The sequence below is a fragment of the Podarcis tiliguerta genome, assembly GCF_965153285.1.
Source record: "Podarcis tiliguerta genome assembly, chromosome: 1".
Classification (NCBI taxonomy): Eukaryota; Metazoa; Chordata; class Lepidosauria; order Squamata; family Lacertidae; genus Podarcis; species Podarcis tiliguerta.
Genome location: NC_139534.1, coordinates 123,377,452 through 123,405,096, shown reverse-complemented (window position 1 = coordinate 123,405,096; position 27,645 = coordinate 123,377,452). Strand labels below are relative to the sequence as shown.

General features: G+C 41.7%; 1 protein-coding gene across 6 annotated transcripts in view; it reads left to right on the top strand.

Annotated features, from left to right (window-relative positions):
• JAG2 (jagged canonical Notch ligand 2) overlaps window positions 1-27,032 on the top strand; it is a 91,246-nt gene extending 64,214 nt beyond the window's left edge. For 5 of the 6 annotated variants that reach the window (XM_083434013.1, XM_083434012.1, XM_083434014.1 and 2 more), the window contains 15 exons: window positions 696-869; window positions 4,193-4,343; window positions 4,828-4,992; window positions 6,260-6,373; window positions 7,999-8,112; window positions 8,715-8,828; window positions 9,868-9,984; window positions 12,063-12,090; window positions 14,692-14,777; window positions 15,484-15,597; window positions 15,773-15,888; window positions 16,756-17,004; window positions 18,499-18,630; window positions 21,515-21,671; window positions 23,259-27,032. In XM_083434013.1, the coding sequence (XP_083290139.1) occupies window positions 696-869; window positions 4,193-4,343; window positions 4,828-4,992; window positions 6,260-6,373; window positions 7,999-8,112; window positions 8,715-8,828; window positions 9,868-9,984; window positions 12,063-12,090; window positions 14,692-14,777; window positions 15,484-15,597; window positions 15,773-15,888; window positions 16,756-17,004; window positions 18,499-18,630; window positions 21,515-21,671; window positions 23,259-23,731 (2,304 nt within the window). In that variant the 3' untranslated portion in view covers window positions 23,732-27,032. Of the gene's footprint in view, window positions 1-695; window positions 870-4,192; window positions 4,344-4,827; window positions 4,993-6,259; window positions 6,374-7,998; window positions 8,113-8,714; window positions 8,829-9,867; window positions 9,985-12,062; window positions 12,091-14,691; window positions 14,778-15,483; window positions 15,598-15,772; window positions 15,889-16,755; window positions 17,005-18,498; window positions 18,631-21,514; window positions 22,717-22,760 lie in introns of all 6 variants that reach the window. The other variant, XR_014509674.1, reaches the window with a different exon arrangement.
• The last annotated feature ends 613 nt before the right edge of the window (window positions 27,033-27,645 follow it).

Here is a 27,645-nt window from a genome sequence, read left to right as displayed (position 1 = left end):
ATAGGTGCAGTTTTTTGGATGCCCTGCAAGCTGCCTTCTCCTGAGAACATAGTTATAAAAAATGAAAGCTAGCAGCGGCTCATCAGTTTGCTAAAAGGCAAGAGGTAGAATGTAGGCCTATAAACAGTCACTTTTCATAGTATGGAGAAGTGAACATCCAGCAGGCTCAAAGGAAGCAGGTAGCCCCCATGGGTCTAGATTAAATTTCCATTGGAGAATAGCCTCTGCCAAAGGCGTCATGGACTTTGACAAAGCACGAACTCAGGACAAAAGGGAGAAACATGCTAAGAGGAAGGCGTGTTTGGCAAACCCTCACCTTGATCAACTCCCTCCCGGAAACCTATGTCCCTACTGTGGAAGGATGTGTGGATCCAGAATTGGCCTCCACAGTCACTTAAAGACTCATAGTTAGCACCATATTCATGGAAGACAATTTTACTCAGCTATGAGTGATCGCCAAAGAAAGAGATTAAAAGCTATAGGAGAATGGGCTTAGGAGCCACTCGTTCTGTACTAAAGCATAACTTAGTTGTTAATCCAGATGAATCTTGCCTCTCTTGTTTAAAAAAAAAATGAAATGAAAATTTGTGGTTCTGAGATTCTAGTTTGATTTTATTTGAAGAAAATGATACGAAAGTCTGTTCCCAGTACCTTCTGACATAAGTGCTCTCCTTTCGATCTTTCGTTTCCCGTAGGATGTTGTGAATGGTTACCACTGCATGTGCCCCCCTGGTTTCATAGGAAAGAACTGTGAAACAGAAGTTGATGAATGCATGAGCAACCCATGTCAAAACGCAGGGCGTTGTGAGAACTTGGTGAATGGATTCCGCTGTCTCTGTCCTCAAGGCTTCTCAGGAGAACTCTGTGAGGTGAAGGATCCCTTGGCCTTCTTAATAGCTTTGATGGATTGAATTCTGGAAGGAGTCCTATTATAATTTAAGCCCGAGCAACCCATGGCTGTATAATTAGATAATTGCCACTCAGCTGTTCACTTTACTGTCCCATGTAAACAGACAAACTTTTGCAGTAAGATCCCAGTAGCTATAGTATTTAAAGTCATAATATATTTGGAATAAGCACCTATTAGTTACTGAAAATATCAATGTGAAGCTTTTTTCTAGAGGTCTGATTTTTACACTATATGCATGATGCATTCATAAATGCTAAACTTTCATACGGGCTAGAAATCCGATTCCAAATTTAACGTGGCCAACTTGTGTGTATTTCTACTGCTGTGTGAATTTTCTAATGTGTTTGGACAAGTATATGCTATTGTGATACGTTCCAGAGATAAATAGTGTAGCTCATCGTATCCTAGGGGAATAACTAACTGCACCGTGTCTGGGTTTCACTGCAGGAAAATAAATTTTTCATTAAAAGGATACAAATGCCCTTGCAATATTCCCCACTAGGGAGTGTTGAATTTCCCCTCTTTCCTATTCCAAAATTGATATGTAATAGTTCTGAGAAAGATAGTTCTGAATCAAGAGTAGGTCAGGGACAACTTCCACTGTCTGCAAAAGGACTTTTCAGGTGGACATAGAATAATAGAATTGTATATTTCATTGAAAGTTTTCCTCCAAATTTCAAATCCAGGAACTTTTTTATCAGATAGGTGCCATGCTTTTTCTATGTCTGCCTTGCTGACAGGTAGACAGTGCTTAAAGTAAATGCAGTTGGTACAAGAATACTGTATTAAGATTAATAATTTCCTTAAAAGGATTTGTCTTTGTAAATGCTTACATGGTACAAGGCTTGTTTAAGTTTGTCCCTTTTCATCGCCATAATAGTAACAAATCAGCTTTAAACCACCTTGCTTAAATGTACACACAGAATTAGAAGAGGGAGCCTTTTTTCTCTCCCTACAATCTGAATCCCCTGCTAAATTCTCCCAACGGCTGTGTCAGCACATGCTTTTCAAACGTTTTCCCATCTTGCAGAGAAGATGCCAGCCCAGAAAAAAAAAATTGTTGGGAGATTCTCTGGAAATGATACATGTAATCCCTATCTGTATATTGCATTTTGCATAATACGGGGGGGGGGGGGCACACAACATAGACACTGCTTTAAGCTCATTTGATAGATAAATGCTGTGCCTTCAGTTGCCCGAAGTTTGCTGTAGGGTTCAAAGTGGGCAGTACATGAAATATAGGGTCACCTTTCCTGTGTCTTGTTTATTAAACATATGGAGATGGGGGTAGTTAGATACTGGGGGGATGCAGCCATACTACTCTCTGTAGCACCATTCTGGTCTTTTTGGAAAATGCTGTAGTTTGCAGCTCTTCCCCAGCTCTTTGTGGGAATATGTGAGGGCTGCCAAAGCCCATCAAAAGTGAGGACTGAGAAACATAAAAGTTTGTGCTCCACCTTTTCCAGCCTTTTCCAGATCCAACCTATATCCCAGCTAATATCCAGGCATGCTAAGCAGCCCAGCTGCATCAAAGACACCTTCAGTGTATGAACTTCTCAAGAGAGAGAAGCTTGTCTTCTTCTTCTTCTGCTGCTGCTGCTGCTGCTGCTGGGAGACAGAGCAGAAAGAGGAAAAATAAGCAGAGAATTGGGAGAGTCAGAACAGATACCTTCATGGTTGGAAAAAGGACAGGGAACTGAAAACAGCAGTGCAGAGAGCTGTGGTTGAACAGCATACAGTGGTACCTCGGGTTACATATGCTTCAGGTTGCAGACTCTGCTAATGCAGAAAGAGTACCTCGGGTTAAGAACTTTGCTTCAGGATGAGAACAGAAATCATGCTCCAGCAGCGTGGCAGCAGCAGGAGGCCCCATTAGCTAAAGTGGTGCTTCAGGTTAAGAACAGTTTCAGGTTAAGAGCGGACCTCCGGAACGAATTAAGTTCTTAACCCAAGGTACCACTGTATATGTGTTAGGGCAGGATGCAGTGCCGGATTTATGTATAAGCTAAACAAGCTATAGCTTAGGGCCCCACTCTCTTACGGGCCCCCAAAAATGTAAAAGGAAAAAAAGCTGGGTGTACATTTCCAAAATATAAGATAAAAAACAAATAAAATAAAACCTACATACAGCAGCAGAGTTTTGTGTTGTGTAGGCTCCTGTGATGTAAGTAATGGGCCCCACCTGCTAGCCTGCTCCCTATATACTTCTTCTTAATTGTATGTCAGTTCAACAATTACTTTGATAAAATACATGTTTTGTTATGTGCAAATGGAATTAGATACCTATTAAGTCCATAAATTACCATATAGCATATATTGAAAACACAAGAAACGGCAACAATTTGTTGTTGACAAAGGATAGCTAGACATATAAAGGACCCTATTATCTTCAGTAGCTTAGGGCCTCATCAAACCTAAATCCGGCCCTGGCAAGGTGACATCTACTATAGCTCTTTAATGGTGCAGATCCTATGTTTTCATGTGCACAGAGTGGGGAGAGATGCAGAATGATGAGAGAAAGGGAGGAATATCTACTTTCATAATATTATATATTTTTATATATTTTTTCTCAGTTATTGGCTCTGTTCACTCACTCAGTTAATGAGACCCAAGGTCACTTTTCCTCATGTTTGTTATCCTGTGGAGAGGGGTTAAATGTGGTGTCTTTAGTTTGCACTGTAGTGATTGCCTTTAGGTGGAAACAGATTGCCATGCCTGGTGTAGTGAGTCTTATGCATTCTCACCTTCCTTCATTGCTACTCCATCTGCCCATACCCTTTGCTATCCATTTTGCAAATGAACGGGAAACCTTTGTAAGTTTCACATACGGCTTGAAAAATAAACGACTTACATACACAAATCAGGAAGCCCATAAAAGCATTTGAGTGGGGAGAAAGCCCCCTTATTTGTTGGAAACTTCCGGAAAGACCTGGCCTGATGCATAAAAGAATATATTAAGGGTTTTAAAGTAGGCAAGTGGTTTAATAGAATGGGCTAAAAGCATACTGATTAGGATAAAATAAAATAAACTGAAAAATTTAAAGAAGTCAATCTTAACGTAGCAATACACCCTCTCGTCTTAGCAAAAGTGACACTCCGTAATTTATGCTTCTGGTGTAAACAAAAACTTGATTTGGACTGGAAAATGCTTTTGTTACTGGAAAGCTACAGCCCTTATAAGTGTGTGCAACCAATTTGTAAATACTGAACTGCAACAATTTTAACATCAACGTTAAAATTGCATGTTAAATGTTAACCCGTGTTGTCTTAAACCTTTTGCAGCTTGATATTGATCTCTGCAAGCCTAGCCCTTGCCAGAATGGAGCTAAATGTTATGATCTGAGAGAAGATTATTATTGTGCTTGCTCCGATGACTATGATGGAAAGAACTGCTCTCACCTTAAGGATCACTGCAAAAATAATTCGTGTAAAGGTATATTTGTCCTGTAAACCTGTTTACTTGGTAGTAGCTAAGTATCTACCGTAGAAGCCATATAAAAATGGATATCTTGCAGGAAAGGTGGCCATTGGTTAAATTGCTTTTTTTCTTAATTGTGACAAGTCTTGCAAGCTTAGAAATGTAAAAGCAAGCAATACAGTTTGCTTTTAGCAGTAAAACTAAAACTCTAGGAAGGAAAATAGAACAAGGTACAAAAACTAGAATGTGCCATCCTTCCTATGGAAAATTAAATGAAAGGGGGGAAACATTGCCTTCTTTTAATGTACCCTTTTAGGCCCAGCTTTCAAATCTGCTTGTGAATGAAGTTTCTTAGAGCATTCTAAATATGCCTACTAAATGTTAGGAAGACTTAATTTAATGAAATGCTGTGCGCTGCAGGTGAAAAAGCTGCATTGGGAGGTGGACTGTATGCAGGATTTGTTTTCTTTTACTTAAAAGCCATGTGTCTTGTTCTTAGTAATAGACAGCTGTACAATAGAGGTCTTCACAAATGCTACCCGGAAAGGCGTCCGATTAATTTCCTCCAGTGTATGTGGACCCCATGGACAATGTGTCAGTCAACCAGGAGGCAATTTTACTTGTGCCTGCGAGAAGGGCTTTACTGGAACATACTGTCATGAAAGTAAGTGGCAGCGGGAAAAAATATTTTATTAAAAACTAAGCTGGTATGTACATTGTTGCTGTTGCTGCTGCTGCTGCTGTTGTTTCGATTTATATGCCACCCTTTATCAAAAGATCTCAGGGCGGTGTACAGCATTAGAAACACATTTGTTTTGAAACCATTTAGAGTGAGAGCTTAGGCTCCTAATGGGATTTTAAGGATTTCATTCCTAGGTCATTGGTTCAGGATTCAAAGCTTGATCATGGCAGACCATTTCTATTAACAGGAAAAAGGCAGGTGTCATATCACGGACAAACATCATTGTAGTGCAAATATTAAGTGGCAGCTACTTCCTCCTGAATTCTTGAAGACTGATTGGATAATTAGTCAAACACCATGGTTCTGTGTTTTTCTCTGTTTCTTTAAAACATGCTGGGTACCATTTCAGCAGTTCACAGCAAAACAATCGCCTGTTACATTCACACAGAAGGCATCTTGTAGTCAAACATTGGTTCTATTTGGCCACCACCCTCAAAAAGTGTATTAGTGGGTTAAACCACAGAGCCTAGGACTTGCTGATCAGAAGGTCGGCGGTTCGAATGCCTGCAATGGGGTGAGCTCCCGTTGCTCGGTCCCTGCTCCTGCCAACCTAGCAGTTCAAAAGCACATCAAAGTGCAAGTAGATAAATAGGTACCACTCCGGCGGGAAGGTAAACGGCGTTTTCGTGCGCGGCTCTGGTTCGCCAGAAGCGGCTTAGTCATGCTGGCCACGTGACCCGGAAGCTTTACGCCGGCTCCCTCGGCCAATAAAGCAAGATGAGCGCCGCAACCCCAGGACTGGACCTAATGGTCAGGGGTCCCTTTACCTTAGATCAGAATCTACAGGAAGATCTTGGGGAGATTTGTAGTAGACTAGCAATGGTTTCCAGCTTTCAAATGTTTTAAAATAGCAACTCCCCCAAAACCAGCTGAAACAAAGTTTGGAGAGGACTGGAGTTTTGTGTGGCAGAACTTGGAGGTTAGTTCTGGCATTGAATAAATTCTGGACTGAGCATGTGCGCAGAAGCATCCTTTTCCTTTGTGTTCTTTGTTCCCTGATCCACAACTTCACACCTTTCTCCAGTTGAGCTCCTGGTACCTAAAAATTATTCCCATCTCTGTTCTACAAGCTGACACACCTTTTCCAGCTGGAACAATCATGACTTTCCTCAATAGATGAACACTCTTGTGGTGGCTTGTCACACCAAATAAAATGGTTCTAGTGGTGATTGTGCATTGTCTTCCTTAGATATCAATGACTGCCTTGGAAATCCATGCAAAAATGGTGGGACCTGCATAGATGAAGTTAACGATTTCAGGTGCTTCTGCCAGACAGGCTGGGAAGGAAAACTGTGCGATATAAGTGAGTACAACAAAATGTTTAAATAGCAGAAGTAGTCATGAGTAGGGATGAGGCAGAATTTTGTTTTGGTTCACATTTTAATGCAAATCTACTTAATTCACATGTCCTAAAAACGCAAGCTGAAGTACAGCTGTCCCTCAGAATTCACACTTCTCCACATTTTACACACTGCAGTTCTGCAATCAGATAATCTGTGCAAAAATTCATTGTTTAGGGTAGGTACCTAAAATGCAGTTTACTACAAACAAGTGGTGTGTAAATTTTGTTAATTGTAAAAAAATAAATTTAAAAAATATGTGGGTGAAAATAACAAAAAATGCATTAGGATTAATTGCTTGCAAAATGTGTATATCAGGGAACATTAAATATAATGCTGATGAATGTTGACTGGAGAACTGAATTTAAGATTGGAAAAGTGAGAAACCTTGAGAAGCTAAAACTGACAACCTTGTCCATGCCTAGCCAGGAGACTGACCCTTACCTGCAGCCCAAGTTTTACTCAGAAGTTTCCTGGAGCTTATTTCAGGAAAATAAATTTAAGATTATAGCCTTAAACTCAGGTAAACCTGTTTTTCATCTGACCAAGAGTTCCAGAGTGCATGCCTAATTTAAAAACACACACACCCCTACAGAAAGAGGAAAATGGCTCTACTTATCCAGACTATTTTTCTTAAGAAGAGTTTGTCTCTGTGATCTTGTTTGATAGCTCTCAAAATAGAAAAGGTTAATTCAGAGAAAACATCTCCTAAGTGCTAACCGTACCATTTGTATCTTTCTAAATATGAACTGTCCTTTATATCAGAATGATTTGACTTCTGTTAATTAAACAATATGTTATGACACTATAATTCATTCTGGAGCATATAAAATAATTACCATTTGAGCAGAAGCCTGGGACCTAATTTTTACTGTTCCACTTTAAACACTATAAAGTGTTGTGTCTAGACCAAACTGATCAGATTCTTTATGGATGTGAGTACATGAAGAAGCTGCCTTTATACCGAGTCAGATTACTAATCCATGTTGCCCAGTGTTGGCTGCTGACTGGCATTGCCTGTCTACTGTGTCGGGCAGAGTTTCCTTTTCCAGCTCTACAGCGTGAGATGCTTTAACTGGAAAGGGCAGGGGTTCTGGATGTGAAGCAAACACTTGTCTTACTGAGCTGTGGTCCTCCCATAGAATTAGCAGGGTTGGGAAAAGGGGGTGGTGTAAGGTGCTGAGATTTCAAACGGTGGTTTGATTCAAAAGACTTTCTGGTTTGGTGCCCAGGAGTCAAAAGAGCCTAGTCTATGGTTTAAAGTGGGATTTGCCTTCTGATTAAAATACAGTACTATATAAATACTGAGAGTCTTAATCTCAGGGTTGTGGGTTTGAGCCCCACGTTGGGCAAGTGATTCCTGGATTGCAGGGGTTTGGGCTAGATGAACCCTCCCTTCCAACTCTGCAGTTCTGTGATTCTATTAATCTCATCTTGGCTTCTTAGGTCATTTAATACTGAAAACAGTGTCTAATTGCTCCTGCACAAGCCATGTTACTGAGATAGAAATCTCTCTTTTGGTATTCTTTTCAAAAATTAATTTCTGCCTCTTTTGCTAAAGTACTTCTCTTCCCTTGGAATTTTTCAGATTTCAATGACTGCTTGCCAAATCCATGTCACAATGGAGGCCGGTGCATTGATTTAGAGAATGACTTCTATTGTGAATGTACAAGTGGCTGGAAAGGCAAAACATGCCATTCAAGTAAGTGTGCTTTAGTTGGTATAGTTCAGCTCAAACCCAGAAGTTAAAAGAGGAAAGTATTGTAAAGTAACTGAAGTAGCTTTGAAGGGACTCTAAAGAACTGCAGAAAGGGATTTGATGAAGAGAGTCATGTACAAACAAGTCCAATCACTGTCTGCTTTTCCCCAAATGAAACCACTAAGGTTTTTTTTTAAAAAAAAATTGGCACACTATATTGAAGCTGAAGAAAGAAAGTTTGGAATCCTGTCATATCAAAATGAAAACTGCAGCTCTGCCCAATGCTTGTGGCATAATTTTATGAAATTAAAACTAATTTCAAACTGTCTTTTGGAGCAATTATTTCCACAGATGAGTGAATCATTTATATACATATCTACTTATTTAGGTTTGTTAGCCCCATGCCATCCTGAAACCCCCTGAGTTCTAGTGCATGAAACAAACACCCCAAAGAATAAGCTATAAACATTTTTGCTTGTACGATTCCATAGTAGTGTATCTGGCTCTAACAAAACATTCATCTCTGGTTCCTAAAGCAAAAAAACAAAAACAAAACAACTTAGACATGCGACTAGCTGCTTAAATTTGTTTTCATGGCTTTTTAGGTGAGTACCAGTGTGACGCGAATACTTGCACAAATGGAGGAACGTGTTACGACGACGGGGATACTTTTCGGTGCTCTTGTCCTCCGGAATGGAAAGGAAGCACTTGCAACATTGGTAAGTGCTTAATCTGCTCAGTAATATATTCAGATTGGATGTACGTCTGCTTTGCTCAGGAAGCTAACTATAAACAGCCTGTGCTTTTCCCCCCCCTTCCCCAATCTCATTAGTGATCAGGGGAAAACATGGTTAGAACATAATAGTAAACAGGAACCCTTTGCTAGTCTAGTTTTTGCTTAGCGAGCTCTCTTCCGTCACAAAAATCACAGGCAGTTTTGACTATAACTGCACAGTAGAAGAAGTAGAAATGGTCTTCTTCAAGTTGGCTACCCTAGAACCGTTTTGAAGCCAGAGCTGTGGGAGGAACCGTCATTTCTCTGAACAGATATGGGTAAAAATATATTTTGGCAACATCAAGCTATCGTTGACACATTTAGAATACAGTGGTACCTCGGTTTATGAACTTAATCCGTTCCTGAAGTCTGTTCTTAAACCGAAGTCGTTCTTAAACTGAGGTGCGCTTTCCCTAATGAGGCCTCCCGCCGCTGGTGCCCTTTCACCGTTCGGCTTCCGTTTGTAGACCAAGGTAAAGTTCACTAACTGGAACACTTCTTCCGTTTTTGCGGAGTTCGTAAACCGAATAGTTCGTAAACAGGGCTGTTCTTAAACCGAGGTACCACAGTATATAAGGTTGCAGGTTCAATGCCCATAAGGGACCACTACATATTCTTCCATTGCAGGGGATTGGACTGAAACATAGCACACACATGGAGTCAGAAGTGTGGTTTGTTTTTGCCAAGGGGGGCAGTGCCCGGACTACAGAATTCTCCCTGAGGGAGGCTCGCCTGCCTTTTTTTGGTGCTGGCTTTTAAATAACCTACAAAAGCTCATTTCATTTTGGCAGGCTTTTGCTGACAATTGTAGTGTTAGGTTATTGACTATTGTATCGATTACTGTTGTAACCAGCACTGAGGTTTAAAAACTAAAAGGTGGGATTAAAATAGGTTTCATTGGACTGATGCAATACTAGGATTTTTGATATGAACGCTTTCATATTTTTAATTTCCTATTTTTTTTTTTGTTTTTAACATTAAAGCTAAGAACAGCAGCTGCCTTCCTAACCCTTGTTTAAATGGTGGAACCTGCGTTGGCAGTGGAGATTCCTTTTCTTGCATTTGTAAAGAAGGCTGGGAAGGACGTACGTGCACACAGAGTAAGTGTTTTCCTCTTTTGTGTCAAGACTGACACTTCTAATGGCTGTAGATTATTCCGATTTGGGCCCAATTCCCAATGGCTTCACTCACAAGGATCATGGAAACATGCAAGCCTACTCACCACAACAAGGTGGCGATCCGGCGAGTGAGTGGCTTTTACAGATAAAGCCCTAAATGGACTGTGGTATCTCAAGGACCTCACCCCCCCCCCCAATTGACCAACCTGGACCCTGCAATAATCATTTGAGGCCCTTCTTTGTTTACTTCCTCTATGAGAGGTCCGGAGATGACAACATGAGAACCAGCCTTTTCTGTGGTGGCTCCATGTTTGTGGAATGCTCTCCCCAGGGAGGCTTGCCTGGTAGCTTTCATACATATTTTTAGGCACCAAGCGAAAGCATTTCTCTATAACCAGGCCTTGGGCTGGTTCTCTGACCTTTTAAAAGTGGGGTTTTTGGGGGGAGGGGGTTATTTGGTTTGTTTGTGTTTTTGTTTTGTTATGTATTTTGTGTTCTTACTTTGTATTTTTATGTTGTGAACTGCCCTGTGATCTTTGAATGAAGGGCAGTATACTACTACTACTACTACTACTAATAATAATAATAATAATATAGTAATAAATACCTCTTGTTCAAAATATCCAGAAAGCTCATTATTTCTTATGATTGGGAGTCCTGCATATCACTAGCTTTTGAGACGGAACTATATAAATCATGTCGGAATATTTTCCTTAGTACTACCTTGGGAGATTTTAACTAGCATGCCAATATGCTGATTTGCTTAGGTGTGGCACAGTTTGAATTTGTGGCTCAAGTCGGAACATGCACAAAATGTTATACCTAGTCAAAAACTTCAACCCTGCATTGAAATTACATTTAATTGCCTCTGTCTTGGTTAAGTTGTTAGCCCTCGCCACTGTTTATAGTGCATGGAGCTACCATTTATTTACGCCTAAAACAGCTGGCTAGGAGAGGGAGGGAAGCTGTTCTGGTAGTGGCTCCATGTGAGGGAGCAATCTGTGATACCTGGAAATGACTTCTTGCTGTTCTTCATTCAGCAACTATTCTAGAGCCATTTAAACTATTGCCTTACGCACTTTGCAAGTTGATTAGATAGGAGAGGAAGTTTCCTCAACACACTTCAATCTGGAATTTAGCTCCGTAGTCAAAAGGTCAGTTGAAAGCAAGGAAATCCTTAATTCAAATATTGTCTTGTGTTAAGTGGTCATTACACAAATTACAAGCCCAAAGTTCTAAATATGGGATCTAGCCCAGATTACTTCTACAAGGTGTGGTTTACATACATAGCCTTATATAGTGGGAAATGACATAAAAGCTGGTACTTGCTCAGCATATCTTGAGAAATGAATTCAGAGGTCCCATGCCTCCTCTTGAAAATACATTTGTTTTCCTTCATTATATTTTGATGGACCTTACAATACAATTCTCCTATATTGCTGATATCCACATTTAAGAGTTGAAGTGGTGCCTTTACTGTCTAAAATGTGTCATTTTTGAGGTTGGTAACTGATGTTTGTGTGCCACCTATACCTGCAACAGTCATGTGACATTTCCATAGCGCTGTCATGTGATGAGAGCACATGTAATGACATTGGTCACACACAACAGAAAACCGTAGTTTAGTGGTACTCAGCAAGCTTCTAGGAGCCCAAGCAAAACCTTGGAGTTGCGTGCTCTCCCATTTTCCTCCTGTACAGTCCATCTTCTCCTTCTACATATGAGAGGAAGACTTCTGAGTTTAGTTTTACTTTTAACAAATCACTGTTTAACATTTTTAATGTGTGAAGTTTTATTCTGTTTTTAATGTTCTGTTGAAAACCGCTCAGAGTAGCTGGGGAAACCCAGCCAGATGGGCAGGGTAGAAATAAGTTGTTGTTGTTGTTTATTACAGACCAGGGATTCTGTTTTAAAACTCTATAGTTTCTAAATGAGCCAATAAATTAATATGGGTGGCATGTAAGAAAACTGTGTGTACATAGACCTGCTAGATCAAGGTGCAGTTTTTATACTGTGTACATAATTCAATGCACTGATTCAGTTTAATTTTCTTTGTTCAGATATTAACGACTGTAATCCACATCCATGGTAAGTACTCATGATCATTCTTTTTTCAAAATATCCTAGTACAGTGGCTGAATGTGAACAATTCTGTTAATCAAGGCTACTTAAGCCCTATACTCTAAACTATTGTGCTGGTCTTTCCAATGAACTTCCTGTATTTCTTTGCTAACTGGCAGCTCTGTCAATACGTATGCTTCTATGGAGCCTGGTTTCTGCTCCGTAGTGGTAATATGAGATTTGTAGTTTGAAAAGTTCTATGAAATTAGCCTAAAAAAAATAAAAATTGAAAAATCACACTAAAACCTATTAGGTTCATTCAGTTATAGGTATTTGACATTTGTGTCAAGAGTAGGAGTTTAAAGTGGGAAGACTCTATAACAAAGCAGAAAGTGCATAAGTGTTAACCGTAATGAATATTGGCATGAAAATAATACCAATGGTTTTATAACTGAGCATTTGAGGACACAGTGCATACGAAAGATTCCTGTGCCCATTTTGACTAAATCCTTGCATCTGAAGGGCTGAAAAGGACCTCTGCCATCTAGTTGAACGTTGTTCTGCCCCACATTTTTAGAAGCCAAGTTGTGAAGGTTTACATAAATGCATACCCATAATTGTCGTCAATGAGACAGTGTGCTACAGATAGAAGATCTTCGACATATCTGGCTTCAAAAGATAGTTCATACCATTTCAGATGATGCTAGAAAGCTGCCTACTCTGGAAGAAGGCTAGCTAGCTCGGTATCCAGTCAGCAGGAATTCCCAGCAGCATATATGAGTGGCTAGTTGACCCTTAAGTGTGAAGAACCACCTGCCCATCCTCTTAAAAGCTGCCTCGCTCATGTTAGGGATGAGGAGAGAATCCAGAAAACTGTATCTCCAAAGTGGACACACCCTACCTAATTACTCTGAAGCCCACACTTGCCAGATTCCTAGCCTCCTGCAGATTTGCACATGAGGTGGTCTGACAGCTGCTTGTCTGTCGTCAGCTTTCGCTGTTTTTAAAAAAGGTAATTTCAACTGCCTAAGGGTGGCTAGCTAGCACACGGGGCTCCTCTCGCCTCTCACTTTGAAATCAATGTAGAAAGCCCACCTGCGAGTAGTTGGTCTTGATGATATGCTGTTGGTCTCAGGTAACTTTATGTTCAATTTCCCCTGAGATTCTATAAGGGGGAATTGGATGTAAAATGCACATAAAATTTCTCCTGAGAGCCCAGGCGCATCATCAGAACTTCTCTGCTCTGGCGACTTGCTATATTGATTTCAATATGTGAAGCAGTAGGAGCCTCACACTGCCACTAGCTTACCTTAGGCTGCCAAAATTATGTTTTTAAAAACAACAGAAGATGGGCAGACACCTCGTAATCTTTTTCTTAATTTGTATGTTTAAAAAATCTGTGCACCGTTTTAGGGATTTATATGGATTTGTCCTCAAAGGCACACCTGGAAATGAAATAGAAGAGACTTTAGTCCCATCCCATTATGAAGCAGACTGACACAGATTTTGCCCCTGTGTCCATCCATAGCTGGGGGATACAGGTCCCGTTTCCACAGAGCGTTGTCCTCATATCTCAGTCACGATTGTCTTGAAGCAAAACAGTGCAGACAGCTAGGGACTGTTCCTGGGAGTGAGCCGCAACTGGCCAGTGCTCCCTTCATATGTGAAATTTTGATGTGTTTGCGTCTCCACTCTTTCCAGTCAAATATTACCAAAAGGATGCTTGTTGAAGATACAAAGGCAACACATGCTTTCCCCTTGTAACGTGCAAAGCAGCCTTCAAATTATTCAAAGAAATAATTTCTATCCCTTCTTTATAGTCCTTATCCAGCCATTTTTAAAAGGACATTGTTCCTTCCACAATCTCAGGAAAGCTGATTGCTATCTGCTTATTGAACAGCACAGTTCTCCAGTGCCTCTTTGTCTTTCAGTATTCCTGCCCTGTGTATAATAATTCAGACTTTGGTGTACTGTACTTTGTCTACAAGTTGCAAAGCTTCCAAGTCTTGTTCCCGGCCCGTGATGGTTGTAGAGTTTCTGGAACTTGCTATAACTGCATTCAGAAGCTCTGCAGTCATCTGGAACATGACAACCTTTTTTGATGCAGTAATCTAAATGTAATGAAAGCAAGTGGATTTTAAAATGTCAAGTTAGCTTTGTAAGGAGTACACATTTCTAAAGCTGTGTCTTTGCTTAAAAAGCAATTGGTCTAAGAATTATTCTATATTGCTCCTTGTATTCTTTAAAGCATGTCTGTCCCATTGTCTTTCCATTTTATTAAAAAATATGGGGTTTGAATGAAAACTGATTCAATGCTATCCTTAATATGCTGCTTCTCTTAATGGAAATAGACCCCCTCCTCTGCGCCGCTGATTATTTAATTAACAATGTTTAATTGGAGAAGTTAAGACAATGCAGATGGTTTATTAAATGGGCGTACATTATGAATTAACTAAGCATCTTGAATCCTGCATGACTGAATAGTGAGACAATGTCTGTTGATACAAATAAAAGAAATTTGCATTTGAACAGGCCATTATGTACATTAAACCCAAAGGTTCTTATCTCTCAGCTTGTGAAACTACCCTGACAGCCTTCATTGCAATGATAGGTTTATTATTTTTGCAGTTACAATGGAGGCATCTGTGTTGATGGTGTGAATTGGTTTCGTTGTGAATGTGCACCTGGGTTTGCTGGTCCGGACTGCAGAATTAGTAAGTACCTGCGTAAGGAGAGGACCAGGGAGGTCGTGCCATTGACCCGAACTGTTTGTTGCATTGTACCCTTTGAGTTTTGATGCATTAAGCATGCGTCATCTGTATCCCAAATAATGAAGCAGAAGCTAACTGAATTATTCACAGATGCTGACCCTTTCCTTGTAAAAGAATGGTGACCGCTTTGTTTTGGGACAGAATTCCTTTCTTCATTTGACAAACGCAACTAACAGTGATTTGGCGTAAATTGTATTTAAGCTGTACACCCCAGCCCTTAGTGAAACCTTTCCTTAGACAGTATCCATAAACAAAGCATTGGTATTTTTTTTAATAGGACTTGCCCCTTGAAGTGTATCTTTACATGCATTTCACATGCTAAATATATGCTGCTTGAAAGAAATAGTAATGTTCTGATATCTTCCTCTAGTAAGAATGCATACTAAAAATGGTGTAACCTATCCTGAATCTTTAAGCGGCAATACAACTCCAATAGAACGTCTTTAATTCCTGGAATGCTTAGCAGTGTTACTAGATCATTGGGACATAAATGTTAGTTAGCACGGGGAAATGTGAACAGAATTAGTGGGGGAGTTTTCAGTGCCCAGCCACAGGTCGCACATGATACTGACTAGCCCTTCTACAGATGAGTCGTCTTACTTTTTAGCATTCTGTAATACTGTATAAAGCCTGTTTTCTTCCCTTTCAGATATTGATGAATGCCAGTCCTCTCCGTGTGCATACGGTTCTACGTGTATTGATGAAATAAATGGCTACAGGTGCATTTGCCCCCCTGGGCGAGCTGGAACTAGATGCCAAGAAGGTAACTTAATGCTTTAAACTGAGAGCAATAAATATCAAATGCTACTTCGCAGTGTCTTGCACAGCAGCATGTGCTATATAGCTTATCTGTAAAGTGAACTTGGTATTCTCTTTTGGCTTGATCCAATACTTAAAATGAAAACTATTCCCTGTTCTTTCTCTCCCCCCTCCCCAAGTGATAGGATTTGGAAAGTCTTGCTGGCTGAAAGGAACATCCTTTCCCCATGGCAGCAGATGGGATCAAGAATGCAACAACTGCCACTGTCTGGATGGCCACATTGAATGCACCAAGGTAGTTGCATGAAGTTGAAAGCTAAATCATTTAAATTCCCTATTCCTTCAAACTTTTCAACCCTCACCGCACTCACATGTCAGCTTCATCAATTTACTTCTGTGGCATTTTCAGCAAATGCTTGCATTGAGAACTGCTACTCCTCCATCCCTTTGCTCCCTCCAAGTTTCACCTGATATGCACTTAATGCTTAGAAATATTATAACTTAGGCTTGGCATCCATCTTGCTCGGGAGACAGTGGAACAGGGGTCCCCAAACTAAGGCCCACGGACCGGATGAGGCCCGAGGGACTCATTTATCTGACCCGTGGCGACCCCCGCCGCCCGCTCTTACCGGCGCTACGCTGCGCAGCTGCCCACTTCAAGGTCGGAGGAGCACCGGAAATAGCTTGTGCGCATGAGCAAGCATTATTTGCGCAAGCGTTATTTCCGGTGCACATCTGGGTCGGAGGAGACCCGTGCACATGCGCACAAGCTATTTCCAGCGCTCCAACCTGGAAGTGCGCCGGAAATAGTGTGTGTGCACATGTATGGGCACGCACTCTTAGGCCCGCCGCGCAATCGGCGCTGGAGACACCGGCCCGAGGCACGGTAGGTTTGCTGACCCCTGCAGTGGAATAATCCCTGTAATGATTGTATGCTCAATGTAAAGAAATCAGTTTGATTTGAGTAGCATTGCTGAGCCTAGAAGTGCAAGTCTCGGTGCTTTGTAATAATCACCAGAGGTAGGAGATGAGCATTACAGTCTCCAAAATCTTCTGTGGCTTGGATTAGCTAGAAGAGAAGCCTCCTTCTTTGAACTACAAGCTACTACATCCCTCATTTCCATGATTGTTGCACGCTAAAAAACCTTCTACTACATTCTAGGTGTGGTGTGGGAGGAAATCTTGTTTGTTGACCAAACATGGGGACCATGCTAGTCACCAATGCTCCAGAGGTCAAGAATGCCAAGAGAAAATGTACACCAAATGTTTCCAACCTCCTTGTGCTGACTGGGGGGAATGCAGTGAATCAGAACCTCTTCCTGTCAACATCAAGTGTCCCCCCAATTCGGGTTACTTGGACAACAGCTGTGCAAGAATCACTCTGATTTTTAACAGAGACAAAGTACCCCAGGTGAGAATTTGAAGTCTTACAAACATCTTGACAGAGCTTCTAAGCAATGCACAACGTTGAAACCTACAAATCTTGCTTGAAAAATGTGCTTCTTTATCACTTCCAACTGCCTCGGTTTTTCAGAAATCTGCCATGGAGTTCAGCTGAGTGATCCATAAGAAGGTACCTTAGACTGAGTTAGACCCATTGGTCCATCCAATGGGCTGATAACTGACTGGCCCTGGCTTTCTCGCTTTTCAGAAAACAGTCTTTCCCAGGGATTGAACCTAAGGACTTTCTGCATGCAAAGCATTTGTTGTACCGCTGAGCCCTTTCCCCTTTGAGCTCCACTGAGCAGAGAAGGGGAAGTGCTGCTTCTAAGCACCAGAATTACTCAGCACTAGTTAGTTCTGAAATAAAGGCTTTGTGTGGGTGCAGATTAGGGTGCAGTTGGTTTCCTCCGACGAAAATCCATTGAGACTCCTGTGTCTTGGTCTGAGTTAGCTTTGGATTTAAAGAAAGGTGTGAATTGTTTGTTTTAAATGCTCTAATGCGTTTCAGTGCACTGCCCCAAAGAACGAACATCAGTGATAGATTGCAGTGTAGAGCTTTCAGAATGATCCAAGGAAGCAAGCCAGGTTTGTGAAGGTTAGGTACAGGTGCTGTGGACCTTGGACTTTTTCCTGTGTTTGCTTTTTGAAGTGTCTTTTAAACAAGCCACCAGCTTTCCAGTCTTTCAAAACTTGCCTTGCTTGTTAGGCCCTTACCTGCACTATGGAGTTTTCTGCAGGATGTTGAGAGTGTTGGGTGTCCTCTGACTTGCCAGTGGCATCCTCTGTGGGCTACCATTCCTCCTGCTCCTAGTGAAAAGGAAATGCAGCAATCCCAAAGAGCGAGCACAACTTTAGGAAAGCTTTGCATGCCAGTCCGTAGAAATTATTTATTACTGTCCTTTATACTTTCTCATCCATCACCATCATCAGTCAGTGCAGCAGTTTGGAGCTGAGGTTACTTTATAAGTAACCAAAAGACCATTTCACATTGGATTTACTGTAAAGTAAGGCAGTGTTGTGCTTTACCTTTTCTGCCTATGAATTCACAAGACAAGCACTTTTGTAGTGTCAGATTGTTTCCTCCCAGCCTTGAGAATAAATTCTGTGGGGGAGGGAGACCATCCTGGGAGGTGAACCTCCCCTTTCCTTTTGTTCAGGTCTTCATTAATACCACCTGTGATTTAAGGCAAACTTCAGTTCCCTTCCTATCTTCCCAGAATGATCCAAGAGAATACAAAACGGTCCAGTGAGAATGCTGAATATTGGAGCAATGCTTCTAATGTTTTAAGTCCCCTGTTTGTGTGCCTGGGCATCAAATGACACTGGGAGATTTGGAGCGAAACTTTTTTCTACTTTACTGTTACATCAATTTATCATTTCTAAATTGTTCTGAAATTAGTGTGTACTTTAATTTTTATACTCCGGTTTTCTAGAAGAGTTGGTTTTGTTTTCTTTCTCACAGGGCACTACTGTTGAAAATATTTGCTCAGAAATCAGATATTTACCAGCCACTAGGTCCGTTTCTAGTGAGAGAATGCTACTGGTGTTGTGTGATCTATCGTACTCCATAGAAAACGCCGTGGAAGTTGCTATTGTAAGTATTAAACTTCTTTCTAAGTGGGGAAAATGTGTTGTCTGTAGTAGCCTTGATGAAAGCAGGTGTCAGAAAGACTCAAGACCCTGAGCTAGTTATCATGAGCTTCATCAGGAAACCAGTTGAATACTTACTTACTTACTTATTAAAATATTTCTGTACCACCATATCATAAAATATATCAAGGCAGTATACAGTGGTGCCCCACAAGACGAATGCCTCGGAAGACGAAAAACTCGCAAGACGAAAGAGTTTTTCCTTTTCTGAGCTGCTTTGCAAGACGGATTTCCCTATGGGCTTGCTTCGCAAGACGAAACGTCTTGCGCCTTTTTTTTTTAAACCGCCATTGCATTCCTATGGGAAACCGTCAATACACATTGGTGCTTCGCAAGACGAAAAAACTCGTAGAACGAAAAAGCTCACAGAACAAATTAATTTCGTCTTGCGGGGCACCACTGTACACTGAAACAAAACATCATTACATGGTTTCCTCGCTTAAAAAATAAAATACCAATAGTCAATTCAGATGACAACTATTCAAAAGCTAAACAGATGTTGAGATGCATTGTTGAAATGCGGCCAAATCTATCAAAGAAACTGGCATAATGACAAGAGCAGAAGGGTTGGATGTGGGAGTGCATGAGGCAGAGGGAGAATAGGGTTGAGACCTTGCTTGGGTGAGAGACAGAGGAGCAGAAGGCCTTCAGTTCACAGTTAATGCAATTATGGAAGAGGGCAATGGATGTCTTGGGTAGGTGGAAGCCAGGGAAAGACTGGGTTTAACCCGGTAGCCACTATACAAAAAAATTAAAGCATTCCACTAAGCGATCTTTTGCTGCTACCCTGTACAGAGCCAGCCTCAAAACTCCATTGTAACATTGCTGGTTACACTAAGACAACTGCTTGAGCGAAACAAAAAAGCATCAGAGAATGAAGAGAAGTACTTGAGATTTGTCTTCAGCCCAAGAGCTCATCCATACTTTTAACCCATATCTTGATCAGATTGTGTTCCCCGGGTACAAGAGCTTTTCTCATCATAGCTGTGCCTTGCAAAAATCCCATCTGACCTCCTGAACTGAAGCTTGCTTAAAGCAAAATCTCTTCCAATTTTACACACATATGATACGATTTGATTCAGCAGGTAGGACCTGATTTTTGCAAGGCAAAGCAAGGAAAGCTCTCAGACCTGGGGGGGGGGGGGGTTAATTGGTACACAATATGAGTCAAGCAAAAGTGTGAGTGACTCCTAGTACTCTGCTGCCTTTCTTAACTGCCATCAAATTGTTTTATGAATTGTTTTACTGATTGTAACATTTAAGTTACCGTGTATGCCTCTTTTGGTGGTGGAACAATGGGATACATGTTTTGTGTGTTGTTGTTGGTGGTGGTTATTTGTACCTCGTGCATCTGACTTAGCTACTCTGGGCTGCTTCCAACAAATATAAAAACATAATGAAATATAAAATATATATAATGCTGGAGTCAAGCATGAATTGAGAGAGAGGTTGCTCCCTCTTCTTTATTTAGAAGGAAAACATTGCAAGTAATGGAACAAATCCTGGCCCATTGTTTTCGTGTGGCAAAGCAGTTACGATTACAAGCACAGCTCTATGTCCTCGCTGTTCCTCTGAAAGTGGAAAGTGACTTAGGACCAAAGACTGCTGTTGATGGAGGAGATCCTCTTTTGTTTGCGTGTGTGTGTGTGTGTGTGTGTATGCACACACACGCAAGAGAAAAGACACTTAAAATCAGGTGTGGAAGTCTCCGGTTTTTTTTATTGTGGCAGTGGTGCCAGGGAAGAAGGCATTTAACCCTTCCTGTAAAGAATTAGCCACAGGGTGAGGAAACTGTGTGAGCCTCTGTTTCTTCCCCCACCCCCGCTTTTGTGGGGAATTTGCACAAGGGAATATCTTCAATTACTCCCTTGCCCGGTAAAACTGCTCTGACACACATATACACCACAGCTGTTTTCAACAAACAAAAACCAGATGGGATAGCCAAGCACGCATCTCTCGTGCCGCATCTGGTTCAGCCCCGAGGATTTGATGAGTAGTTGGTAGGCTCATTGGGAAAGCTACGTAGTTGGCCCTCTCAATACATGGAGCTGGTCAGAAAATAACGGACCCTGCTTGTCTCTATCAGCCCTTAGTGCCTTCATAGGTTGGAGAAGGGAAGAGCAACGATTATAGGATATACACGTGAGCAAGCTAGAGGTTGCCTTCCTAAACTTGGTTTCTTTCTACTTGCAACATGAATTGCCTAGGAAATAAACAGTTACCTACAACTGTGCAGTTCAGAGTTTGGTTGTAGACTTCCCCTGCTGCACTGCTTCTGTTTAAAAATTGGTTAGTGAAGTCACCATGAAATTGCCTCTGATGGCTCTGGCAGAAAGGTAAGGTGAGTTCAGCTTGGAAGAGGGGAATGAACTTGGATTCCCTAAGGGCGGAAGGCTGTTAGCTGTCACCTTCCTTGTTATTAGGGCAAGGGAAAGAGGTCCTGCTACATCTGCAACTAAAGAATACTCTGTGCTATGATGCAAACTGGAAAGCGCACAGTTATATATAACAGATCATATCATTAGTGTAGATGCCTAGTTGGATAACTTAAAAGCCTCCAAATGATGACTAAGTTTAGCTCAGAGGTGTAAGTAGCACGGAAGTTTGTCATGTGTATCTTACCCATACTGCTCTTAATGGGCAGGGCGCACACTGCTAGCATAATATTTCTATACTGGCATCAAACCAGCACTCATCCTTTAGCAGCAAACTGGGATTCTCAGGTTCTCAGACTTGAGTCTGGTCCCCTAAATATAATGTAACATGGCTATTTTTTAAAAAAATACTTCATTGTAAACTTGTTTCCTGTCTGTCTTCTCTGTTCCCAGTCTTTCATCTCGCATCAAGAGGAGACCGATAACAGCCTTATTCAGAATGCAGCCAACACTATAGTAAACACGATTACAAAGCGACAAAACAGTACAGTTATGCTGGCAGTAACTGAAGTCAAAATAGAGACCATAGTGGTTGGGAATTCTTCATCAGGTGAGTTGTGTGTGTCTTAAGTGTTGGGTTATTTGATGGCATAACTCGAGTTAAGCTGTGCATCGCATGCCATTCCACAAGGCTTTTGTGAGATGGTTTTTGTTCTGTTTTTACACAATGCAGCTGCTGAGGTTGCAACTTTGAAATGGAAGGCCAGTGGGGAGGAGCCTCTTGCATGGTCCCCGTCTCTCTCTTCCCCCTCCCCCCCCCCCCGCGCGCGCTAAAAATAGTTTCCTGGAGGCTATTTTTACCTCCACTAGGAAGAAGATACCTGTGTCTTTTCCCTATTAGGGGTAAAATTAGCTGGGGGGGGGGGAGATTATCAGCAGAAAAACGATGCAGGGTTTAAGAAGCACCACTCCCCCCCCCACTCCAGCTGGTTTTCTACCGCAAATTGAGGGGCTGCATTGTGTAAGGGGTGTGGGCAAGGAAGACCGATAAAGAATCATAACGCATAGCATTATGTTTCGCTTTTATTTATGCAGTGAGCAGTGTTAGATGCAATTTCAGCCCGCTCCCCCTTTCTGGAACAAGGGCCGTGTGATTCAGAAGAGGGCCTGCATATCACTGCAAGATTATTCTTTCTAGCTGTGCCAAATGTGACTGACTGGTACAGAAGTACCTTGGAAGTCAAACGGAATCCGTTCCAGAAGTCCGTTCAGTTTTCAAAACGTTCAAAAACTAAAGTGCGGCTTCTCACTGGCTGCAGGAAGCTCCTGCAGCCATGCAGAAGCTGCAGAAGCCCTTTCGGACGTTCGGCTTCCAAAAATAGTTCGCAAACTGGAACAGTCACTTCCGGGTTTGCGGTGTTCAGGAGCCAAAACGTTTGAGAACTAAGCTGTTTGAAAACCAAGGTACAACTGTATTTGAAATACTAACAAATTTGATACCTACCATATTTGGCCTTTCCTTCCCCCCCCCCCCTTTTTTTCTTTTTTTTAAAAAAAGTGTTGAAGTCTAGGCTGGCTATTGAGGGGTTGTTGTTTTTACGTCCATGTCACTTCTATTTCCTACTGGCTAACAGATACCATTGCTTGGGCATATTGTGTCCATAAAGGTTAGATTTTGTTTTTTAGTAAACTGAGGCAGGCGCTTTACGTGGAAGCAAGTTCCACATGGGACAGCTGTAGGGACAAGGGGTTTGCGTTGTTGCTTTCTGCTTTCCACACAATGCTCTTGGAGAACCAAAATGGGCAAAACTTAAAGAAAAAACCAAAAACCTCGGGGATTGTCCACACTCTTATTTGTCCTGTGCTTTGAAAGCATGGGTCCAGATCCGAGCAGTTTCCCCCTTGGCCTGCTTCTTTCTCAGAGAAATCTGCTCTGAATCAGAGTCAATCCAGAGAAAACCCAAATTGCAATTTTTTTGCTCCAATTGAGCGCTAAAGAGTGGTTTCCCCCTGGGAGAAAGCAGCAGGACAAGAGGAAGTGTGGAATGAGACTTCAGTTGAACAACAGCTAGATTGTTAATGTCCCCTTGGAGCAGGTATTTATCACGCCTCTTGGAGACTTTATTTGCACATGCCTTCAATTCTGTCTTGCTTAGCAGTTGCTCACTAAGCTGTGTGTTTGGCTTGTGTTTTCTAGATTACCTGGTTCCAATCCTTTGTGTAGTTTTTAGCATTGTGTGGTTAACCTGTATAATTATCTGTGTGTGGTGGACGCGAAAGAGAAGAAAAGAGAGGGAGAGAAATCGCCCATCCATAGAAGAGGCTGCAAATAACCAATGGGCGCCTCTAAATCCCATATGGAATCCTATTGAGAGACCTTGCAACCGCAAAGGCATTCATTATGAACCCAAAAATTTTATAGCTCCTCAAAAAAGAACTTACGATGGAGTAGAGGAGTACACAGAGTATGAGGAGGAGGAGGAGGAGGAAGAGAGAGAGGTCATGGAAATGGACAAATTCCTCTCTCACAAACACTCTAAGCCTTTGTCAGCAAAGGCAATGGACTCCTTAGAGAATAGTCCTATTAAGAAATCTCTTCAGACAACCAAAATGGACAACAGATCTGTCAAAAATGTGAACACAGCAAACCTTGAAGGCGGAAGAGACTAAATCTTTGTTCGGACCATATCCGCGCTGTCAACGTTGAACAGAGTTGGAGAAATTGGCGTCTCCGCTTTGCACCAAGGACTTAACTGTCTGGAGTCAAATGTTCATAGTTACTTTATTTTGAATAAAAAAAAGTTAAAATGATAAAAACTTTATTTTGTTTCTTTTAGCCTTGTATAAATTATTCAATGACTGTCAGATGATAGAGTAATCTTTGATAGTTGCTATTTTTGTAAACTTTACGTGGAGAACACTTGCTGTGTTGGCAGAGGAGGGAAGTTTGTATTTTCGATTTCATAAAAGTTTATCACCCAAGACTCTACACTGTTTACAGAACGTGTTTCTTTTTACCTGTTGTAACAGTAGCTTAAAAACCTCCTGGTTGAGGAAGTTACTGGACTTAAGGGGTAAAAAAAACCTCACATGAACTGTTCTTTTGAATCCATACTTAGAAACCACTCCCTGCACTTAAGTTCTGCAAGTTTCCCCCCACCCAAAAAAAAATGCCTTATTTTTTTGGAACAAAAAAATCCTATAGAGATCTTTCAAACTGTGGTTGGAAAAAGTGGCCTTTTTAATTTGACTATGTAAATTTGTTTTAATTACCTTAGGATTGCAGTATTGAAGCACTCGTCAAGTGCCTTGAAATTTCAACTTCCTTTTTCTATAGCAACTGTCAAAGACTGCCATGCCCATCTAAGTTTACCACAAGAGGATGCCATATTTGGTCTCCTCAAGACTGACAACAGTTTATTTTCAGATTACAAGAGTGTGTTTTTGTAAATATGTACATATTTAAATGAATCATTTCTGTATATTTGAGTTAATAACTTAAAATATTTTTGGTCTTTTTTTTAAACGTCATTCCTTTTTAATTTATGTCACAGAAAGGGAAGTTTTATGGCAGTTTCTAAAAAAAAATGAAAAAAGAATACAAATAAAACTTATTTTGGTATTATGTCCATATTAGGAAGTGATGTTAATGCAATCAATGTTGAGAATCTGTTGATCACTTTTTTTGTACTTTTCCAATGTATCACCATCATTTCACATGTAAATAGATCCAGACTGTTTCTTCCCATCTCAAGAACGCAGAGTAAGTATACTGTACAGTATAAAAACAGGGCAATATTTTTCTTTCTTTCGTGAATGTCTTACATGTGGTATTGCTTTTTTGCATTTTATTTTTTAAAAAAATACAGGCCTAATGAAGGGAACAATTTTTTTTTTCTCATTTCTTGTTTCTGTTTTGCTTATTCACCTCTGTGGAACAAGGCTGGCAAACTCAGATTGGAGCCAGGCATTTTGGCAGATCCCACCGCTGACACCAAAACAGCAGTCCTGGCACCTCCTTTGTCTCCCTCTTTCCTTTGATAGCAACTAGCGATTCGGAATGTTTTGACATGACAATGCCCCCACCGCCCTGAGTTTCCCTGCCTCTGCTCCACTTCATTGGCTGCTACTAGTGGGGGTTGGGAAACTTGTAGCACATCGTGCCACACCTTTTGTGTATTAGATGTCCCCAGGACTGCTCTTCTTGACCCTGTGATACCCAGGGCTTCCACTTACTTGGACTCTTGGCTTAGTTATTGTTAAAGGCTTTGTTCCAGAATTCACTGCAGCGCCCCAGCATAGATCAGGTTGCGTGATTCAGAAGTCACTGCAGAGCAGGGGCAGAGGAAGGGGGATGCGGTAGGTGCGGGCCGCCCCGGGTATCGCCACTGAGGGAGGGGTGACAAAATGCCAGGTGGCACTCACCGTGGGGCCTGCAGCCACACATCTCTCTCTCTCTTTTTAATATAATTTTTATTAAGTTTTCCATATTTTATTACATTTCAGTATCAAAAAATAACTTACAACGTTGCTTAACTAAAGCATCAACCTCCTTCCTTCCCTCTAACAGACTTCCATATCTCATTACCAATTTCTCCACATTCCTAAATTAACTTTTTTTACCTTAAAACAATCTTTTAACAATCACCTACTTATAAGTAAATCAGCTCCTTAATTTCCCATTACCAAACATTTCAACTTAAACCTACAAACGTGTTCAACAATTTTTTTTTCATATAGAGTATAAATTTGCCCCAGTCCTTTTGGAAGAAATCATCACAGCTATTCCGAATCTTCGCTGTCAGCTTCGCCAGCTCCACGTATTCGACCATCTTTACTTGCCAATCTTCCAATGTGGGGAGTTCTTGTTGCTTCCATTTCTAGGCCAGGAGCCACGCGTCCCTCTTGGGAGAGACACAGTGGCTTGGGCCGCCCGCAGGCTCCGCGTTCCCCAAATGGGCCTCCCGTTGCCTCCCCCCAGTTGTAGGGCAGCTGGGTGGGAGGAGACAGGCAGACCCCGGCGGCTCCGTAGTGCGCCCTGCCCCCGGCACCTGAGCGGCTTCCCCTGCCGTTGCTGCAGAGCTCTAAGCTGCGTGGCTAGGTGTAAGCTAATAGGCCGCAACCCTTGAGCCACACCCTAGGTTCCGCTTTTGGAGACCGGGCCAGTCATCCATGCGGTTGTTTTCACAAGCCTTGGGTCTGGGCAAGCAATTGGGGACTCCCGCAAGAAGGCTGAGTCTGCTGCTGCAGATGTTGCCGTGTCCTCGGTGACACAGCTGGCGTGGCCAGCTCGCTGTCCCTTCTCGTCTCAGCCCTCTCCCTGGAGGCAGGCAGTGCTTCCCTGACGAGAGACAGCAGCGGGAGGCAAGTCAGACTGCTCCCTGTGACAGCCAGGGTTATCTGCTGTCACCAAGGCAAGGCCTCCTCTCTCCTAGCCTGCTCTTCTCCCCAACTCCTAGACCAGTGCCTCCCTGGGAACCGCAGTTCTGCCCTCCCATCCCATTCCTCCTCCTCTCCTGGCCAGTCCTGCCAAGATGTCTCCAACTGGGGTCATGGCACAGCATTTGTCAAAATGCCTGGTTCCGTCTCAGAAGGTGGAATGCCTTGCAAGAAATGGTTATTCATAACGGAAGGCTTGTGCATTATTTGTGGGGTGGTTTTTAATGATTTTTTTTTTAAAAAGAAAAAAAAGCTTTATTATTAAAGAAATGAGCTATATCTTTATTTTAATTACTGGGAAAACTTAACCCTACGTTACTTTAGCTATCCTATCATTGCAAAGAAAATTGATGTTTCTCTCTCAACGTTTTGGCCACTCAATGTAACCCTGAATGTTTTTTTGAATCCACTTTTATTTTATACAGTACATGAATGCGGGAATTTGCAGGAACTTCTGTGCAGTACATTTTGTTTGACATGTTCTTCGATAGCTTTCGGAAGAAAACTATTTATTAAAGCATTTTATAACAAATGTTGCCAGTTGACGCTTTTGTTCCCCCTTACTTGGCTCTTTAAATGTTCAAAATGGTTTTGGGACTATCATCCCAATATCTCCCTTCTCATTGGTTATTACTCTACCCCCCCCCAAAAAAAATCTAATGCAACTTTGAATGGGAACCTTTTTTTAAAAAAAAAACATCAATCGTTGCCCTTGTATAGCAGTGCCACTGCCTTCCAAAACCTAGTAAAATGGTTTCACTGGTGTAACATTTCAAACTGCTTCTCCAATGCTTTCTGCTTTCCTAGTCCCTTGGACCCTGTGGTCGTTCAGATTTGGAAGGCAAGATGTCAAGCTGGCCGTGCTAATAGCAACTCAATTCAAATGCTCAGTCCCAAAAAGACTTGGATGCACGTGTAGAGAAGAAGGAGAAGAGTTTGGATTTGATATCCCGCCTTTCACTCCCTTTAAGGAGTCTCAAAGCGGCTAACATTCTCCTTTCCCTTCCTCCCCCACAACAAACACTCTGTGAGGTGAGTGGGGCTGAGACACTTCAAGGAAGTGTGACTGGCCCAAGGTCACCCAGCAGCTGCATGTGGAGGAGCGGAGACGCGAACCCGGTTCCCCAGATTACAAGACTACCGCT